Source organism: Hemitrygon akajei, chromosome 12 (genome assembly GCF_048418815.1).
Source record: "Hemitrygon akajei chromosome 12, sHemAka1.3, whole genome shotgun sequence".
Lineage (NCBI taxonomy): Eukaryota > Metazoa > Chordata > Chondrichthyes > Myliobatiformes > Dasyatidae > Hemitrygon > Hemitrygon akajei.
In genome coordinates, this window is record NC_133135.1 from 68011148 (window position 1) to 68026147 (window position 15000).

Genomic DNA, 15000 nt, shown 5'->3' on the forward strand with positions numbered 1-15000 from the left:
TTGAAGTAATTTTATGCACATGTATATTTTAATACCGGCTGCTAAAAGGGAATATTTTTAAAAGTCTGCAGTAAACCATCAGATCAGTTTTTTTAAAAAAAAATAGAAGAGTTATAAAGGATTAAAATAAATTGGTTGCATTAATTTTGGCAGTGACTCAACACGAACAAATGCCCATTCATTTTCAATTCTGAGCTTTGGATTCGCGTTATGAGATCTAGTAATTAGCATCCACCAACTGCTGCATATGATTATACTAATTGTTCTAATTACTATCTAAACAAATGCTTCAGGGTACACTCACATGGGTCTCATCTTTACTCAGCTACCAGCTAGCAGGGAAGTAAAGAAAATTCACTATTATTTCATTTATTTTTTAAATTTCAAGCTCCACCCCTCCCTTCCCAGATGGTCGGCCCACACATCACAGGCAATGACAACATGCCCATGAGGGGCACATCCAAGAAAAACACGTAGTTCTTCACATTGGACATGTTGGTGTCTAATTTCTCCCTAGTGCTATGAGGTGGAGATCACCTCGGGCTTATTTCTGCCACAGTTTCCTTGCACCATCTCCAGTAACAAGCTCTCTCTTTGGCCTTACCCAACAGCAAGGGATGAAACAGTTTTTTGACAAGACCCACAGGGGAAGCATTCAAGCCACCTTTTTGTTTTAAACACGTGTAGCCTCCTGTGGCACATCCTATTGGTTTCATTTAATACTTGGAACTGGTACTTATGCTCCCAGCAATATCTCCACACTTCACACTCACAATATAACTTGAGGACAGTGACAGCCACTGTACTTCATTCACTTCTATGAGAATCCGTTAATTTATCAATATTAAAACTAAACTCTGGTTTTATTGCTTACAATTCCTTTGCCTTTACCTTGGTGACTGGCTGAGCAGCCAACTAAAATGTGGCCAGGCTTGCTTCAAGAGCACAGCTCTGACTGGAAATGTGACACGTTGTGGTAAACCTTTGACCAAGTTGTACATCTCTTCCACCATCCCTCGGGTGTAGGGTTGGACTGCAATCAGCGGTAAGTAAAACGTCATCCAGCCTGGGGAGAGGGTGACGTTTGGGAGCTTCTGCTGAATAAGACTCAGAAACCTACATGAAATATTTTACAGATCAGAATTATAAATTGTTCAACAAGAATTCCATACAAAGTATATGAGCAACACACACAAAATGCTGGAGGAACTCAGCAGGTCCGGCAGAGAGGAACAAACAGTTGATGTTTCAGACCGAGATGCTTCATCAGTTTAATATACGGCCCTGCACATGGCAAACCTTCCACATGCTCCTCCATTCTTGGTACAGCTTCTAAATATTTGGAAAGCATTGGCAAGTATCACAAGTAATAATCTGCTGGAGGAACTCAGTGGGTTGAACCGCATCTGTGAAAGGACAGGAATTGTTGACATTTTGAGTTGAAACTCTGCATTATTAGCCAATATTAGGATTTTCTTTTCATTCATTCTGAGAGTAAGCAAATCAAGGGTCAGTCCGGCATTCATTATTTATTCCCTTTTTTCTCTCAAGTGGAAGTTACCTTTTACAAAATCTTAGTCTTTATGATAACGATACCCTTAAAATGCTTTACGGGACACAGTGATTCTAACCCAGCGACATTATGGAATAGTGGAATGTATATTTGAGGTGTACGTGGAAGTAATGGTGAATTCCATTCTTGTTGTTCCAGTTGCTCCATTTTTGGGTGCCACCAGTGAGGAAACCAAGATGTTTCCTCTTGATCAGTCTTCCTCCAGACCACAGCTGTATTTTTTTTACTAGTCTAAGGAAGTAGGTTGCTAAATGTCCTATGGAAGTAGATATTTTTGAGAAAAAATTGATATGGAATTCTTAGATTTTTGAATGAAGTGGACTTTTTAAGTTTCTAAACTGAACGACTGCTTTGGATCTTTTGCTTAACAGTAGCAATTTGTGAATGTGGTTAGGTGTGCCCTTGAGTCAGGCGTAAGGTATCTGGCTAGAGCTGGGTCTGGGAATGTGATGGATGGGTGGGCCAGGCTGAAATCAGGAATATGATGGATGGGTGGGCCAGGCTGGGATTGGGAATGTGATGGATGGGTGGGCCAGGCTGGGATTGGGAATATGATGGATGGGTGGGCCAGGCTAGGATTGGAAATGTGATGGATGGGTGGGCCAGGCTAGGATTGGGAATGTGATGGATGGGTGGGCCAGGCTGGGATCCTTGCAACTTAATCTAATAAACTGGCTGGATCTAAAAACTGGGTTGCTAACTACCTTTTGAACATCTGGACTACTGAACCCCTGTCTCTCTGTGCAGTGGAATATTATTAGGTAGGTAAGATATCCAAACCCCTTTAACAGTTTGTGGGATGTAGTAGCCATCAGCTATAACGTACCAGAAGGTATATCTTAAATCGGAAAGGTATACTTATATTTTACATTAATCAACACTATGTAGAATAATTTGGGCATATCTCACCCCGAGTACATTTGATAGATAAACTGCTTTTCTGACCAATGTCATGGAACTAGAGTGGGGAGTAAGGTGTTACAGAATGGGAAAGGGATACAACAATGGCCATGACACTTTTGTTTGAAAATCGTGAGAATGCAGTAGTGTGATGAAGGACTATGGCTGATATAAAAGTCAACTGACCAGAGTCAGTGACCGGATCCTGCCTGTATTGATTTTGGTTTCATGTGACAGGGATGCAGTCAAGGATACATCATATCACAGGTCTACAATCGTGTTTCCTCACATGACAGGGATACAGATAGGAATACTTCATGTGACAGTGTGCGGCTATGGTTATAGCACGAAGTGATGTTGCTATGGTTACACCGTGCAACGTGCAGCTGCATTTTCAGTGTTTACCCATTTTTAAGGAACTGAAAGATTGTTAAGGAAGTATTTCAGGAATTTCAAAAAAATATTTTTAATTGCTGGGAAAGAGGCCTACAGTATCCTCCAGCCATTGTTCATTGTGTCTGGCATCTGATGAGGTGGGATTTAAAACTTCAGATTTATTGTATAATTAACAAGACAATATTCAATGAGGAGCTTCTGCAAATGAAGAAGTGATTCAGACTGGGTTTATTCAGTATTGAGATTTGTCACATGTGCATACTGTGAAATGGGTCCTCTCACCCTGCCCCCCCATACACACAGCCCCCCAATCCCAGGATACACCGCCTCTGGGTCTCCAGTCCTTTGGCCCGAACTCTCAAACACGCTAACATTAGACCTCCACCAGTCTCTTGCCTGGACTCCCAGACTTGTAGGCATTAGGACCTCCAACCTTAAGTCTTTGGCCCAGACTCGCCCTCTGCCTCCAGACTTGCCAGCTAAGGTCTTACAAAATTCACGGATTGGGTGGTGAAGAAGGAACATGGCAGGCTTTCTTTACTGGTCAAGCATAAAAGTCAGGAAATCATATTGCAGCCATTCTGGTTGCCGCACTATAGGAAGGATGTGGAGGCTTTGTAAAGGGTGCAGAATCCATTCTTTTTGTTTGTATTAGAGATTATTAGCTATAAGGAAAGGCTGGAAAAGCTTTGGTTGTTTTCTCTGGAGTTTTGGATGCTGAGGTATATAAAATTAAAAGAGGGTATAGATAGAGACTTTTTCCAGCTAGAAAGTCAAATACTAGAGGGCATATGTTTAAGGTGGAATGGAGAAAGTTCAAATAAGATTTTTATTTGTTTTATTTAGAGATACAGTGCGGAACTGGCCCCTCTGGCCCTTTGTGCCGCACAGTCTGGCAGTCCGCCTATTTAATCTCACAACACTTTACAATGACCAACTAACCCGCTAACCAGTAGATCTTTGGCAGCACAGTGGTAAGCATAACACTATTACAGCTCGAGGCGTCAGAGTTTGCAGTTCAATTCCGATGCCATCTCTAAGAACTTTGTACGTTCTTCTCATGAGTGTGTGCAATCCTTCCCATAGTCCAAAGATGTGCTGGTTAGTAGGTTAACTGGTCATTGTAAATTGTCCTGTGATTAGGCCAGCGTTAAATAGGTGGGTTGCTGAGCTTAGCATTGACATAAAATGGAAAAGCAACTTTGGAGCAGTTTCACGGTGACACCATAGCATTTCTTCATTACCATTTCAATATCCAGAAAAACTTGGGTACCAAAAAAAATTTGACCGATTTCTCTATCTTAAAATGTTTTAGCTAACATAGAAAAGGTTTAATTTTTATTAAGGGGAGAGTGGTTCTCAGTAATTGTAGACATGGATTTGAAATTGACATCACCAAGGTTAAAGTTACCTGGAAGGATTGACAGGCTTAATGAATCCTGGAACGTTTGGGCCAATCAGAATGTCAGCATTTAACCAAATTGGTCTGTTGATGCCGATTTCTTTTGATTTCTTCAGCAGGATGTCCAAGGAAGGGTCTACTGCCTCAATGCTTTTGAAATCCAGCTTCATACCTAGGAAATAACATTCAGTTACCTATTTTACAACCGCGATACAATTGATCAACCAAGAGTGAGCATGGCAGGGGTACTTTAGAACTGTATAATGTTTTAGGCTTCTGATGTTGTTCATGGAGTACCTCTGCAGAGATATTGGTCCTTGAGCCTATCCAGTCCATGCCAACCTGATCTTCTGCCTCGTCCCATCTACCCATTCCAGCACCATATCCACGTTTGTTATACACTCACAGCACCCTCTGAGTGAAGTTCTCCTGCAGATACCCTTAAATATTTCACCTTTCACCCTAAACCTATGACCTATAGTTCTAGTCTCACCTAACCTGAAGAGCAAAAGCCTGCATGCACTCGTCTTACCTACACCCCTCGTAATTATAACACCTCTATAAGGTCTTCTTTCATTCTTCTGCACCCCAAGTAATAAAGTCCTAACTTATTCAACCTTTCCCTATAACTCAGATTCTCAAATCCTAGCAACATCCATGTAAATTTTCTCTGTGCTTTTTCACGCTGATTGATATCTTTTCTGTAGGTAGGTGACCAGAACTGCACGCAGTATTAATCTGGCCTCATTTTGTACAATTTTAACATAACATCCCAACTCCTGTACTCAATACTTTGATTTATGAAGGCCAATGTGCCAAAAGCTCTCTTTATGACCCCAGCTAACTGTGATGCCACTGTCAAGGAATCATGGATCTGTATTCGCAGGTCTCTTTCTTCTACCACACACCTCATAGCCCTACCATTCATTGTGTAAGTCTTACCTTGGTTTGTCCTCCCAAAGTGCAACACCTCACACTTGTCTGCACTAAATTCCATCTGTTATTTTTCAGCCCATTTTTTTAGCCTTCCTCACTGTCCTCTACACTCCCAACCTTGCTGTGATTTGCCGATCTAGTTCACCACGTTACCATCCAGATCGTTAACACAGATGACAAACAAGAACCAGACACAGCTCTGATCCCTGCAGCACATCACCAGTCACAAGCCATCAGTCACAGACAATCATCTAGTACTACTCTCTGGCTTCTCCCGCTAAGCCAATGTTGGATACAATTAGCTACTTCATCCTGAATGCCAAGCAACTGAACCTTCTGGACTAGCTTCCTGAGGACTTTGTTAAAGACCTTGCTAAGGTCCATGTAGATAATATCCATTTCCAGGTTATAGACTGTATTTAAACACACCATGGAGAGAAGTGGGTCAGCTCCATTAATATTTCTGCAAACAAATGCTTAAAACTGTAATCATTTAGGTTTTAGTTACAAACCTACCCAATATGAAGAACAGGCAAGTGAAAAATGTGAGTGTTTATTCTAGCTACAGTCAAAAAGTATTAGCGGCAGTGGTAACGGGCATAGAGTGCCCTGTTGTTGACATGGCTGCCTCCAAGGTATACTGTAATGATAGTGGAAGTCACTAAATCAGTTTTTTATGGAATTGCTGTCCCAAGCTATGCTAGACTACTTGTGACCACCAATTTTTACAACTGCTGTTGTATACCGCTAGAAGCTGACTGGCTTCATTCATTACAGCACTCATTATATCCATCAGTGGGTCATTGGAAATATACCTCACAGGGATCCCTTGCACCTCCAATAACATTAACAGTTCCTTGTGCACTGTTGCTGAAGTCTGTGTTAGTATTATAACATTAAAGGCCAATCTTGCCTTCACTATAGTATAATACACAAAATATAATATTGCTCCATGAAGTGATGTATTATTGTTTTAAATGTCCAAATTCCCTGTCAGGAACTATAGGATGCTCTAATAGTCAGCCTAGGAAAGACAATATTTTTAGTATGTATCAAATAATCACTTCAACAAGAGCATTCAAAGAGAAATGTCACTGGGATACTTTCAAGATTAGGTAGACAGCAGATGAGATTACTGGATTAGAAATCTGGAGACCTGGTTTCAAATATTTAGACGATTCTGGAATTGGAAGCTAGATGGCGATAGAGTGAAACAGCAGGGACATAAACCCTTTGGCTCACCATGTCCATGCTTGTCATCAAGTACAGTACTGTGCTAATCCCACTTACAAGCACTCAGCATATAACCTTCTATGCCACGGTGTTTCAAGTGCTGATCCAAATAATAACTCAATGTTCTGCCGGAACCTTTCTTCTCTCGATACCATCGAGTTGCAGCTGTTATGTTTTGTAACTCCAGAAATGAACCAAAAATGAAACACAGGAGCCCAGGATAACTTGTCTATTTAGTGTTTCTTTAGTGAGGCACTCACTATGACATGGTGGCATAATGACGTACACCATTCACATACTTTTACATAGGACCCATAATGAATTACGTACACAAAGAATGCATAATCAAACAATATAATAACAATATTACTCAAATGTTACTGAAATATTAAATATATGACATTTCTCCCTGCTTAGCTATAAACTCCAACTCAGTATAGAATGCTTCTAAACTCAAATGTGTAATGTACTGCTCTCTAGTCACATATATGTGTGTTTATGTACAGTATATTAATTACACATACAGTGTACTACACAATACAACTGTTATATAGACAGTCAAAGCATAGTAAATTTTAAATTGTCCCATTTAGGCCTTAAGATTTAATCACTATACAAGATCTCTAACTCTGGTAGGATAATGTCTTTCCTGTCAAGGGGTGTCACTTTGCTTGACAGGTGAGACTTGTGGCTGTGAAACAATCTCAGGTTCTGGGGCTTCCTCTATAGTGGTTGGAAGAGTTGACTCTGGGACTGCAGGAAGAGGTTCTGACAGCTGAGGTCACCTTATTCTCAAACAATTGACTCAGGTCTCCTCAAATGATCAACGTGTCGACTCCAGATGACATCAGACACAATCTGTATAGGAGATTGGTCCAGTTCTGTCCTTAATCTTTCCAGGTACCCATTTTTGATCACCTCTGTAGTCCCTCACTAGGATTGCTCATCCAGGAGTGAAACATCGAACCTCGTTTGAGGGGCCCTCATTTTGATTCAGTTCTTTGTCCTGCATACTCCTTTTGAGACCCTTTCCTAATGTGCTTTCAGCTGATTCTAATGCAATGTGGCATGCAAATGGTAGCTGGATCTCCAATCAAGTTTCGTTGTCTCAGCAAATCACGGCCCCACAATGCAGGCCCTCCTATTTCACCACATACAGGCCCAATGCAGCTTGTTGGTTGTTGTGATTTACTGTTACGAATGTCATTCCCACAGGAGTTATGTTTTCTCCAGTGTAAGTTAACGGTTGGATATCTGCAGACTTCAGTGCAGTATCTTTGAAATGCCATCCAAACTTATTTTGTGGAAAGAATGAAACAGCTGAGGCTGTTTCCTATTCCAATTTAATTAATTTGCTGTTCACTTCTGGTGTAAGCCGTATTGCTAGTCTGCAGTTAGTTTTCACATAGTAAATCTCAGGGCTACTCAGTCCTGTGTCACCCTTATCATTATCAGAGTTTTCATCAACAGCATGCAGATCAGTCCTCTTTTTAAATGTGCAACATAACTTCTTATTTTTTTCTGTTCCCTGTACAATCCATTTACTTTTGTCTGCCCATCATGCCCTTTGTATGTGCCCTACTTCGTTGCATTTTCTGCAAGTTTCACCTTTAAGCTTGTATTGAACCAGTGTATGTGAGCCCCTTCCATAATGGTAACACACGTTTTCTGGCCAGATAGGTTTCTCTTTAGATGTTGCAGTTTTGTTCATTGTCACTTTCATTCCTGATTGCAACTCCGTTGTGTCTCTGCTTGCTGTTTCTATTGATGCAGCAATTTCAACTGTTCTTTTAACTGTGAATTGGGCTTAAAATAGGAGCCATTTCTGAATGTTTCCTTTTAAGGTTCCACAAATTAAGCAATCCCTCAGTGCATTTTTAAGCCCTCACTGAACTGACAATGCCCAGATAATTTCTTCAATTCAGCTACGTATGTGAAATGGCCTCCCCTTCTTTTTGATTCCACTTATGAAACCCAAAGCATTCTGTGATCAACAATGGTTTCAGTTCTAAATGTTCCTGCATTATGTTCATAATATTAGCAAAGCTCATTTTGGCTGGTTTGGGTGAAGCAGTCAAACTTCTAAACAAACTGCATTCTTTTCTACCTATAACACTCAGCAACACTGGCACTCGTTTCTTATTGGCTACTCCATTTGCTTTAAAAGACTGCTCAATTTGCACAGTATATATTATCCAGTTAACTGTTGAGCACTCCGAGTTATCTGTGTTTATCTTTCCAATATAGCCAGCTATTTCTGCTTTTCCCTTATATATTATTATTATTATTATTATATCACTCTGATGTTACTGTTCATGAACCCTGGGGCTTACATATTGCTTGTTAATTTCATCCTTTTTCTGTCTTTTTAAAATCTCAACCATCTCTCTCCCCTTCCGAAGAAAAAACATGCTGTGCTTCAGCAGGTAGGTAGTTGTCTCAGGTTCATTTTAAAACTTCTTTCTTCGCTACTGTTACGTTTTGTAACTCTAGAAATTAACTGAAGGAAAAACACAGGAGCCTGGGATAACTTATCTATGTAGTTTATCTTTACTGAGGTGCTCACATATGACATGGTGGTACTGTATAATAATGTATAGGATTCACATACTTCTTACATATAACCTATCATGAATTATGTAAACAAACAAAGAATGCTTAATGAAACAATATATTTACAGTAGGTTTCAACCATCCTCTCAGTAAAAAAATTCCTTCTCTAATCCACTCTGTGCTCTTCCCTAACCCTATGCCTGCCGAGTATCATCAATTGTATGTGGAAAAGTTTCTCAGTATCTACCCTATCAACTCCCCACAGATTTTGTGTGCTTCAGTCTGATCACTCCTCGGCCCTCTCTACAGCAAAGGCAACAAACCTAGAATATTCAGTCTCTCCACGTGGTTGAAACGCTCCACCCCAGGCAACGTCTTGGTGAACTTGCTCTGCATCTTCTCCAATGTAATCACATATTTTCTATAGCATGGGGACCAGAACCGCGGATGTGCCTAGCTACCGTTTTGTGTAGATGTAATATATCGTCCTGGCTTTTACATTCTATACCCCAGCTAATGAAGGCAGGTCTCCTGTATGCCTTCTTAATCACACTGCTAACATCAACAAGAGAATCAGAATCAGATTTATTATCACCAGCATGTGTCATGAAATTTGTTAACTTAGCAGCAGCAGTTCAATGCAATACGTGATAATATAGAAAGGAAAAAATAAGTATGTAAATCAACTATGTTATATTAAATAGATTAAAAATAGTGCAAAAACAGAAATAATAAGTGAAAAGTGTTCACGGGTTCAATGTCCATTTAGGAAACGGATGGCAGAGGGGAAGAAGCTGTTCCTGAATCACTGAGTGTGCGCCTTCAGGCTTCTGTACCTCCTTACTGATGGTAGCAATGAGAAGAGGGTATATCGTGGGTGATGGGGGTCCTTAATAATGGACATCACCTTTTTGAGGCACCACTCCTTGAAGGTGTCTTGGATATTATGAATGGAGCTGACTAATTTTACAACCTTCTGTAGTTTCCTTTTCAGTCTCCCACCCGCCCCCATACCAGACAGTGATGCAGCCTGTCAGAATACCCTCCATAGTACATCTATAGAGGTTTCTGAGTGCTTTAGGTGACAAACCAAATCTCTTCAAACTCCTAATGAAATATAGCTATTGTCTTACCTTCTTTATAGCAGTATCAATATGTTGGGACCAAATTAGATCCCTTGAGGTCTTGACACCTGGGAACCTGAAGCTGCTCACTCCCTCCACTTCTGATCCCTCTGTGAAGTTTGGTCCATGTTCCCTCGTCTTACCCTTCCTGAAGTCCACAATCAGCTCTTTCAGTTTACTGCCACTGAGTGCCAGGTTGTTGCTCTGACATCTCTCAACTAGTTGGTATATCTCGCTCCTGTACGCCCTCTCAACTCCGTCTGAGATTCTACCAACAATGGCTGCATCATCAGCAAATTTCTATATGGTATTTGAGCTATAGCTAGCCACACAGTCATGGGTATAGAGGGAGTAGAGCAATCACAAAGCTACCAGGCTGACCTAAAAACTCTTTTGGTTCACTGACATCCTTTTGCAAAGGAGATCTATTACCTTTACCCAATCCTACACACTAGTATGACCCTGGATCTGCAGCCACAGTGTTGGCTCTTTAACTGCCTACTGAAATGTCCTAACAAGTAATCAGCAGTTCAAAGTACTGCAGCTCAAGGCCACCATCTGAGGGCAATAATAATTAAGCAATAAATGCCTTATCCATATAATGACAGATTTGCAGCTGTTCCCAAGCAACACCTTCTCTTAATCAATGCCTATCTATATGAACTTGGTCTTCATGCTGTTCTGGATGTTCCCTCTGCTGTTCTCACCCCACCCACTGAAAATTAAAATTTGTCAAAATGTCTAATTTTTCCCTATTGTGATGGAGGGTCATTGAAGGCCTCTATTCTCTCTCCACAGACGCTGCCTCAGCTGTTGACCATTTTCTGGTTTTAGCTTTGGTTTGTTATTCTACTGTAGCCTTTTAAAATTTCTATATTTCATGCTATCCTTAATCTTAACAGTTATTGCAAAAGCTTATGTACATTAATTTTAATGGTTTTAAAATGTTTCTAAATGTCAGAGACATTTAAAGTTTTCTCCAAGCTTTGGCATGTGCAAAGGCTATTGGGGTGGGACCACCATTTCACCATACAGAGCTAAGCTGGCGTCCAGCCTCCACTGTAGACTTGAGAATGGAGAGCTTGAGCAAGATCAGCACATCACATCCATCCTTGATAAGTGAGGCATGTAGCAATGGTAGACGACAAATCTAGACAGTAGGTGGAATCCTGCATGACTAGTCCCTCCATTTTCATTAGCACTCATTGCAATTATGGCTTGCGTTGAATCGCTACCTATTCTGTTGGCTATTACTGTACAGAAGTCATAAATATTGTTCCTTCTTCCTCCCCAAAGCAGAAATCTCAAACATTTCATAAACATTGCAGATTCCCATGGAAATAGAAAACTATTTTCTGTTTTAAGAACATCCAAAGAGGGTATGGACAGAAAGAGAGGAGAAATTCTTCATTTTGTTAGGAGTAAACGTTACCTTTCTTGGATTTGAAAACAGCGTCCAGCCACTCGTTAAGGGTGTTGTCACTGTAGACATCAGGTGGGTGAGCCATGATAGGAATACCAGTCTCGTTTTGAGTGTTGAAACCTTCAATGTTGACATCAGCTTCCAGGACCATGGAATTACCTGGGAACACATGGACGATGAGACAGTAATGGTGGGTTGATGCATGATACACATTTGCGTGGACGCCACTGAGTCTGCACTGCAACATCAGTTCTCCAGATTGAAAGACTGCTCACTGCTCCTCAGTAGGGAAACCATGGAGCGCTTCGATCTGCATGGCTTTTCATGGACACGGAGTTGCTGTGAAGGAGGACATGCAAAAGGAATGCAACAACCACTGACCTTGCTTCTGGCCCTACTAGTCTCTATCCAGCTCTTCACCAGCTATTATAGATTTTGCTTCCTTTGTTCTTTTGTGAAACACCCAGGGGAGATTGCTACCATGGAAGCATTGCTTAAGATCCTTGCTTTCTCACTCTGCTCCGGCTGAGTACTCAGTAGCTATCTCAGTACTTCCAAATATTGATCCTGGCACCTTGGATTCTTGTGCTTTAATTCCAAATGAGCAAATTCTGTGGTGAGATCATCACATTCAGCAATAGAAGGACACTTCCTTCATTCTGGAGATGGTGTGATGTCACCCATGGGATGCTATGGATATTAAAACCAGTGCTTGAGATAAACTATAAAGATGTGTGTAGCACTCCGTCGATTCACTTCTCTATATCTTACTGGGCATCATAAAGGCTTGGAACTCCTCACGGTAGACAGAATCACTTTGACAGTGATGACAGCTTAATTTAAGTGTCTGGCATGCCGGTGAGCTGCCGGCTGGTGGTGTAGTGGCGTATGCACCCGGCTTCGAGGCGAGTGGTCCCCAGTTTGAATCCGACCGGCTCCTTGCACGCTTTCCATCTGTGCTAGGTTGAGCGTTGAGCTAGCAACTCGGCCTCATAAAAAACAGACAAAAAAGAGGTGGTACACTTTGGAAGGACAAACTCCAAGGCAGAGTACAAAGTAAATGGCAGGATACTTGGTAGTGTGGAGGAGCAGAGAGATCTGGGGGTACATGTCCACAGATCCCTGAAAGTTGCCTCACAGGTAGATAGGGTAGTTAAGAAAGCTTATGGGGTGTTAGCTTTCATAAGTCGAGGGATAGAGTTTAAGAGTCGCAATGTAATGATGCAGCTGTATAAAACTCTAGTTAGGCCACACTTAGAGTATTGTGTCCAGTTCTGGTCACCTCAGTATAGGAAGGATGTGGAAGCATTGGAAAGGGTACAGAGGAGATTTACCAGAATGCTGCCTGGTTTAGAGAGTATGGATTATGATCAGAGATTAAGGGAGCTAGGGCTTTACTCTTTGGAGAGAAGGAGGATGAGAGGAGACATGATAGAGGTGTACAAGATATTAAGAGGAATAGACAGAGTGGACAGCCAGCACCTCTTCCCCAGGGCACCACTGCTCAGTACAAGAGGACATGGCTTTAAGTTAAGGGGAGGGAAGTTCAAGGGGGATATTAGCAGAAGGTTTTTTACTCAGAGAGTAGTTGGTACATGGAATGCACTGCCTGAGTCAGTGGTGGAGGCAGATACACCAGTGAAGTTTAAGAGACTACTAGACAGGTATATGGAGGAATTTAAGGTGGGGGGTTATATGCGAGGCAGGGTTTGAGGGTCGGCACAACATTGTGGGCCGAAGGGCCTGCAATGTGCTGTACTATTCTATGTTCTATGCTAAAGAAATGGCGAGGTTCCACTCGACATGGATTGGAACAACAGCATGCAGGTGAAGTGGCATCAGAAGGCAACTTCTCCCAGTTCATCGGCAATTCTAATGTCTCTATTTTCCTTTTCAGGGTGGCCGGGGTCTTTCTGGGATCCTGATCTACCACGGTACTCAAAACTACAGTTCTGCACAGCGACACAGTCCAGCTCTTAGAGCTTGCCAGTCAGCTGCATTTTAGCACGTCTTGGTGTAGCCTGAAGTCAGGGCATGTGTGATTTAACTGAAACTAATCTAGCGGTACTGTTTGACCAACCGGTTCACCTGGGGTAGTTTTCAATTAGATTTCATACCAGTGACCAAAGCGATTGCAGATGCTGGAATCAAGAACAAAAAAATAGCAAGTCAGACAGTATCTGTGGAGGCAAAAGGTGTTAATCGACATCTCAACTGAAGGCTCTGCTTCAGGATTCAACCAGAAATGCTGACTTGCACCTTTTGCTACCGCAGATGCTGCCTGACAGAATCCGGTTTATCATCACTGACATGTGATGCGAAATTTGTTGTTTTGCAGCAGCAGTACAGTGCAATACATAAATAATTACTATGTTACAAATAAAAAAATAATTGGCAGTACAAAAATAGAACAAAGAGTGAGGTAGTGTTTATGGGTTCATGGCCCATTAATAAATCTGATGGTGGAGGGGAAGGAGGTGCTCCTAGAAAATCGAGTGTGTGTCTTCAGGCTCCTGAACTCCTCCCTGATGGTGAGAGTCCTTAATGATGGATCCTGCCACCTTCAGGCATCACTTACTGAAGTCACTGAGTTCTTATAATTTTCTGTTTTTGTTCTTTCATACCAGTATCAGAAACAAAAGTTCTCTCTCTAAGTAACTGATGAAAGCAGTGCCTTCACATCAGATTGGGGAAAACACTGTAGTTTATTCCTGCAGATCTCTTATTTATAATGCCTGCTTAAATACTTTACCTTGGTACTTAAAAGTTTTGGTAATCTATTCCCATTCAGTATTTTCAATAGGCTGCTAGCTTTGGATACGTACTTTTCAGGGCTTCTTCCATCTGCTGCTTGCTGTTTGTACCATGGGACCAGGTAACCAGCAGACCATCCTTCCTCTCAATAACTCCACTGTGAAGCAAATAGTCAAGCAGATCTCCATCTGGGCTGAAAGCTCCATCCTCTGATCTGTAGCCGTTTTCTGAAGTGGAAAAACAATGTTTCATGTGAACTTGTTATTCCCTTTGTTTCTCCCTTTAAGTCAGTGATTTTTTCCTGAAGCACACTGAAAGCTGCTCTCAGCTGCCAAGCTCTGATAACCCAGCTCTTAAAATCTACAGCCCCCTTTGTGGCTTATTTTGCTGAAATGTCCCTCCAATTTCTTGAGCCTGGAAGTTTCAAAGGAGCTGAGTGTTTCTTAGTGTAGCTCCCCTCGCTAGTGGATCGCTCAAAGACAAAAGTTGCATACAAGTTAATGGAAACACAAGTCTAAAGTTTAGGTGTAGCCCCCGTTATTCAAATTGCACATCATGGAGTCACAGAGAAATAGATTGAGTCATACATACGTAATGGAAACAGGCTCTTTGGTCCCATTGAGTCTGTGCCAATCATTGACCACCCATCTGTATTAATCATACTTGGAATTCAGGTATTTTCCACAAATCTGCATCAACTCCACTC

The 15000-nt window shown here is 41.5% G+C and overlaps 1 protein-coding gene across 1 annotated transcript in view; it reads right to left on the reverse strand.

Annotated features, from left to right (window-relative positions):
- Positions 1-15000, reverse strand: part of fam151a (family with sequence similarity 151 member A) — a 33824-nt gene that overhangs the window by 9654 nt on the left and 9170 nt on the right. Inside the window, exons 2-5 of the mRNA XM_073063376.1 lie at positions 14366-14521; positions 11550-11699; positions 4281-4443; positions 892-1116 (exon numbers count right to left, since the gene is read on the reverse strand). Of these exons, the coding sequence (XP_072919477.1) occupies positions 892-1116; positions 4281-4443; positions 11550-11699; positions 14366-14521 (694 nt within the window). The remainder of the gene's footprint in view (positions 1-891; positions 1117-4280; positions 4444-11549; positions 11700-14365; positions 14522-15000) is intronic.